Source organism: Anoplophora glabripennis, unplaced genomic scaffold (assembly GCF_000390285.2).
Source record: "Anoplophora glabripennis isolate ALB-LARVAE unplaced genomic scaffold, Agla_2.0 scaffold2552, whole genome shotgun sequence".
Taxonomy (NCBI): domain Eukaryota; kingdom Metazoa; phylum Arthropoda; class Insecta; order Coleoptera; family Cerambycidae; genus Anoplophora; species Anoplophora glabripennis.
This window is the reverse complement of record NW_019418626.1, coordinates 5,622-12,464: the sequence shown is the minus strand read 5'-3', so window position 1 is coordinate 12,464 and position 6,843 is coordinate 5,622. Positions and strand designations below refer to the sequence as shown.

At 31.4% G+C, this 6,843-nt stretch overlaps 1 protein-coding gene across 1 annotated transcript; it reads left to right on the top strand.

Annotated features, from left to right (window-relative positions):
- Positions 1-2,135: 2,135 nt before the first annotated feature.
- On the top strand, positions 2,136-3,564 carry LOC111692668 (the record flags this gene model as incomplete). The annotated part of the gene is made up of 2 exons (XM_023456752.1): positions 2,136-2,783; positions 3,523-3,564. Coding segments are annotated over 2 exons (671 nt in total), but the record flags the coding sequence as incomplete, so codon positions are not given.
- Positions 3,565-6,843: the final 3,279 nt, after the last annotated feature.

The following is a 6,843-nucleotide window of genomic DNA, read 5'->3' as shown; positions in this document are numbered from 1 at the left end:
GTTGCCAAGTTCACATCATAATGTGTGGTTCACATTTACTGTTAAAAGTATTCAAGTAAATAAAGGAGCATGCTGCATTTTATTATAAATAATTTGAACAATTGTATTAACTTAGTGCAGAATGTTTTAACAAGCCTGATTTCTCGAAGTCAACTTTCGTTAAAAGAAAATAAATAAAGCAGAGGTAGTTACCTGTTTGTAGGCATACCGCATTTTATCAAATAAAAAAGTCGGCACACTACTAAATACTCAAATATACAAACTACACTACACACGGTTACAAAACCATGAACAATTTAAAGCGTTTATTAAGCTAAATCGAAGTGCAGCAGACGCTAACTTTATTTTTATTTTTAAAACAAAGTGCGCTGGACGGATGAACGCTGTTTTACTCGTGCTGACATTTTAAACAGGTAAAAAACATATTACTTTCTCAAAAACAAGTACCTACCTAGGTTACACCAAAGTTTATATTTACACTAAAGTTTACATTTATTATGTAAACTTTGGTTATACGCAACTGCATATTGAATAATAAATTGAAATACTAAAACTGTGTATTATTTAACATAATAAATTATAAAACGTTAAATCGTTAATAATATTAAAAATGATAAATTGTAATAACCGTACATTNGCACATATCTACCATAATAAAAAAAGACTTAGGTGAATACTTAAATAAATTTAATATGCTTTGTCGATCACTTTTGGAAAATATAAATTTAAAAAAAAAGATATTTTAACGCGCTGTACCTTTGACACAAATGATGATAGATTATATTATTAGTTCATAGAAGAACATCATATTTTTAATATTGTATTAAAGGCGAGGAATAACCTATGGTGATACCTTTTTTCCAAAAAAAAATGATATAAAATTTTAAAACCTAAACATTTTTTGATTTGATTCTAAAAAAAGGTCACGCAGTCAGCTACTTGCCGAAATAAAATTTTATAACCTGAACACTTTTTAGTTTAATTCTAAAAAAGTAAAACCTAAACACTTGATTTCATTTTGTCAGATCTTGCCGAGGCCCCCCGATGTCGTAAGGCCCAGGGCTATAGTCCCCGTACCCCCTCCTAAAGCCGGGCTTGATTGCCCTTAGAGTCACGTTATATTTAGTTTATTTGAAAGACTGTATGTATGTATATAAAAAAAGATTTATGTAGAAACAAAAGTACATTATTTATTTCACTGTAAATCAAATACAGTCAGAAGCAGATTTCATAAGTTTGATTTTATGATGATTGAAATAGTATTTGTTTCACTTTTATTCAAAATTTAATTAAAGTATAGATAAGAAAATTATTATATTTCTTTTAAATATTAATGCAAATTGTAAGATATTTTAATTTAAAAAATATAAAACAAACAAAATATTAAATAAAGTTCAATTATGTCTAATACTCGGTCTAATATCTGTAATTATTGCAGTTTTATTTTTTTGTATATTAACAATTATAAATTTTAACGAAAGTCAAAATTGGATATTGTAAAGTATAATGATTTTCGCACATGTTAGGGCAAGTTTTTTAATTCATCAAGAAAAAATTCCATGAAACGGTGCACTGAATCAGCCACTAGTGAATTTGACGGAACACCAATGGTTTGATTTAAAACAACAATTGTTTTTTGTTTTTTTTTCGCCTAATCTTTCTACTTTAACAAATAATAAAAACAAAAACTATACCACAAATGTATAACTTCAAACATAGACATCTTAAAATATTTTTCTTTATTAGTCTAAAACAACTTTTACTTACAACAGTTACGTGCGTATTTTCGCGCAACTGTTTCCACAAAATTCTTATTTTTTTTAACGTGATGTTTTTGTCTATTGTACAAATACAAGATCCGCTGCAATTATCTTTTAATGCTATGTTTTAAATATTAGATCTTTGACAAGTGATTGACAAAATCAACAATCTTGATTTAAGAGAATCGTTGACACATAACCTCAACTTATAGGTACCATTTACTTTTTATTGTGCGCATTTTCTGAAATCGGTTTAAATAAATAACTAATTTAAATAAAGTTTTATTGAGATTTTGATAAGAGCACATTAATTAAGTTAGAAATTCAAAAATCCTTACATCAGACGAGGATTCATCAACATTTCTTTAATTTCAGATGTGGATTCTGATGACGATTTCGGCCCGCTAAGATGTTGGGACTGTAACGTTAACTTTACGGAAAAGCACTACCTATATTCTCATCTATTCCACCACATAAAACAACCCTACGTAATACTCGAACGTACTACGTTACCCCCCCTCAAGCTAACTCTGAAGAACAAAAGCGGAAACAATTTCGAAGTCATAAACTCCCCAGTACATTCGAACCCTTCTTCGGTCGGCTCCCCTAGTGAAACCGTTGCGAAATCGGCTTCCAATCTGGCAGAAACCAAAGAAGAACCGGACAACGCCGAGGGCGGGGAAGGGGGAGCGATAGTGGAGGAAGTGACCAAAATAGAAGCGGAAGATGAGGAGGCGAGGGTCAGTTTTTCCCCGAACTTCGCGGACATAGGGACCTCCTCGCCCGCTAATAGTGACACCTCCAACGCCGCCGAGAAGACCACGGACAGCATAATCACCTCTAACTCCGCCGGCGAGAGCAATGCCTCCGAGTACGGGAGCATCCCCGGAGCGGAACCGACGCCGCCTCCGGAACCGTCGCCGGATTATCCCAAGATCAGGATCAAAACCACCGGATTGCTCAAAGAACCCCTGACTATAACCGAAATTACAGACGACAACCCAGATGGAGACCCAAGTTACAGTGAGTATCAAATGGAAACTGAATTATATTTATGTATCTGCTACCATACCGTTATTGCCACACATAATAGCTCCGTTTCTGCAGCAGTTGAGGACCGATTTGAAACTATCACAGATGTTTGACCAATTGGTTTGTGACCTTAAACTCGCTGAAAGTATATGACAACTTAAGTGGCCAAGTATATCTGATAGTTTGAAGACAGTTTGATAGAGCTGCAGAAACAAACCTATTATTTATTACACAAATAGTTCGTGGGATTTTTCTATGTAACTTTTAACTGCGATGTTACTTCTCTAAATTCCGTGTCATTTCACTGTGGACAAATCAACCAGAAACTGCCAGAAATGAAACAAATGAGCGTTGGAAGAACGCCCAACATATTCATCTGAGTGTTCTAGATTCAAGAAATAGACTTTTTGGCATTTTAGCGAAGTACAAATTCCAGTCAAACAAAAATATGTTGATGGTTTATATCAACTAAACGTATCGCAACATATTCCACTATATCCACCCCCGAAATATTAATAGATTTGACAAAAAATTCTCGCGTAACCTAGCTAATACACTTGGTAATATAATTCGGAAAACGGAGTCTTCATCTATAACATTTTGTATTAACAAATTTGTTAATTCCGGTCTTCTACAGACTGCAGTCAATTCAACAATCGTATCTACTTTTGCAAAAATGTTTTATCTGCTCCCACTATAGGAAACAGACTATTAATACATTGTTTTTAAGGAGGTAAGTGGATTTTACCGTAGAAGTGGAGGTTGCTGTGGACATCGGGAGGTAAGTGAGGTAACTTACCTCCCTAGGGAAAAAAGCGATTTCGAGTTATAAATGCATATTTTATGAACAAATAAATAGAAATATTTGATGAACATTACATTTTATTAATTATTATGACGAAATATTTATAGTACTTAATAATTACATTACATTTAGTAACATTTATAAAATCCATTTCAGTCACCGGACGTTCAATATTATCTCACTGATCCATTAAAACACATACTACTAGAACCTGGAATTGAAGTGTCATTGTAAAGAATCCTGTTGGCTATTTCATTTTTGTTACTTAAACTGTCAGCAACATAACTTTCTGCAATTGTGACTGATTTCCAGCATAGATCTATCTTCTATACTAATAAATCTATGATTTCCACCCACTATGTCTCTTGATTGCTAATACATCAACTCCTGTATTATCCAGAAACGTTGCCGATGTTCTTCGGAATGAATGGCCTGTATATGTTTCAGAATGTTCTAAATTAAAAAACTGTGCAATCTTATTAGGAATTATAGAAAGGGCATTCTTGCCGACTGGTTGGTTGTAACATCTACCTGCTTGATACCGCATTAAAAGGCGTGAAATTTTAGTTTTAATTTTCAATCTAATATATTACTTGAGAATTTCTAGGTGAGAAATAGAACCCAGACGAGAAGTACATAATTGTAAACGTACGTGACATACCATTTTTAGAATCTGGAATTGTAACTACAATAATGTCATCGAAATTTTTGAAATTGACGTTGTCCGAAATAAGTTTGCATAACTCATCAGAACGGCATGCTCCTGCAATACCGTCACTACTTTCATTAGCAAATATGTGTTATTGGGTGCCTTGCAAATATGTGTTATTGGGTGAACGAGAAAATCGTTGACTTGTTCTCTTGTAAAAACGTTTGACTTTTTAGGTGTATAGCCGTCATAGTCTACGGGCCCAGGCCCTTTTTTTCTTTGATTAATAACAAGCTGAAATTTGGGGAACAGCTTTGTTTTGACGAGACGCCCAACTTTTCCCTCTTCAAAAATTCTCGAAAACGGTAGCTAATAAAGCGCGGGGTTGTCAAACATGTCGATTTGGTGAATGATCAATATTTATTACTAACAAGTAGTTTTTTACTTAAATCGCATGATAATTGCATGAAAAATTCGAATAAACTTTTGTCCTACACGTTTGATGGTGTTTCCGAAGCGTCTCCCACTCTTAACATGTCAAAATAATATGATCTTAGAAGTTATTAATAACCACCTAATTTTTTTCACAGATGCTTGGTAATTATTATTACAATTCATTGACATTTTTGTCCTACACATAAAATGGAAGGTTTTCCTAGTCCTACACTGGGAAAATGTTATTTCCACGGGTACAATTTTCTCATTAATAACAACCTAATTTTCGATTTTTTATTTTGAGAACAATGTTTGAATCAAGATTTTACCAATGTCCTACAAAAAAAGTGGAAGCTAGTAATTAAAACAAATAAAATTATACTGGAAATCGTAACTGTACATTGATGTTGAGAATTGTATTATAAATAAATATACATAAGGATATATACCTGTGACACATACTTACATACGCTTACACACACCAACTTTCCCTAGCTAACTTATGTAGTTTTACAATTTAATTTTCAATAAAAATGATAAAAAAAATTTATTAGTTTATAATTTTTTTTTAAAACTTATTTATAATCTATATAATAATGAATTTTTCAATAATCTTTATAATAATAAGTTTTTTAAAATTTATGAATTATCGAATGTTTTCACCATTGGTGAAAATAAAAAATTTCAAAATTCCCGCACCAATCAGGATTATTTTGGCGGTTTGCCCACGTTTTATTTTAGAGAGAATCAAGTGTGTTTCAGTCGTCCACGTTTTTGTGCTTTTTTAGTGACTATGGAGTTCTTATGCAAATTATTGTGCGATAATCCGAATTTCCGAGAAAAAAGAGAGGAAATAAAAAAATTCTCTAAAGTAATTCTGATTGCTTGCAAACAATATAATATAATATTTTATAGTAATAAATTCACATTTTTTTATTTTCATACAAAAATTTATTATTTTATCAATAGATAAAGGAGCTGTTTACTGAACAATCACACATGAGCGTGGTTATTGAATAATTTTAATAGTAAAAGTTAATGTAGAATAGCAAAATTAATTATTTTGAAAATTAGTAACTACATATTAACTATTTTTGTGTATTAATTTTTTTTGAAGTATATAAATTTAATTAATTTACTTAATTTAAAGTTAATTAACATATATTAAAAGGTATTCAGTTACTGAAACGGGTTCAGTAAGTAACTCCTTTAAACTTGATATAAAAATGTATATTTCTTTGTTTAATATACATGTGTTTAATATACTCAAAAATACCTTTTATTCAAAATTTTTTATAATTTCTAGAATAAAAATTAAAAATAATACAACATAGTATAAAAACATTTACATATGATTTTAAAATATAATAAAAAAATTCATCGGTTTGGCTCGACCTGGCACGATAAGGGTAGTTTGCCCTAAACTCCCTGGCGAGTTACTAAACTATTTTTCTACTTTGTGGCATCATATACTGATCACATGTACATAGAAAGTTAAATATACACTTTTTTCGATGACATAGAGAAAAAACGCTTTGGTTTACTTCGGCCGCGCTTGATAAAGATAAAGTTTGTTTATCACTCTCCCTCCTCAAACTCCCTGGGGGATTAGTAAACTATTTTTCTACTTTGGGATGCAAAAATTACATTATTTTGGCGAAGTTTGGACATGTATAATCACAAGAAGATATAATGCTGATTTCGAAATTCTCAATTTTAAATAATTTTATATACTTAACTTACTTAACTTTTGTAGGACTAGAAATACATACTCATTTTTTTGTAGGGCATAGTTTTTTTTTATTAAAAATTCCCTAAAATATCGTTTGGTTTCTTTGTCCTACAGTTATTAATGAGAAAATTGTACCCGTGAAAATGACACTTTCCCAGTGTAGGACTAGGAAAACCTTCCATTTTACGTGTAGGACAAAAATGTCAATGAATTGTAATAATAATTACCAAGCATCTGTGAAAAAATTAGGTGGTTATTAATAACTTCTAAGATCATATTATTTTGACATGTTAAGAGTGGGAGACACTTTGGAAAAACCATCAAACGTGTAGGACAAAAGTTTATTCGAGTTTTTCATACAATTATCATGCGATTTAAGTAAAAAACTACTTGTTAGTAATAAATATTGATCATTCACCAAATCGACATG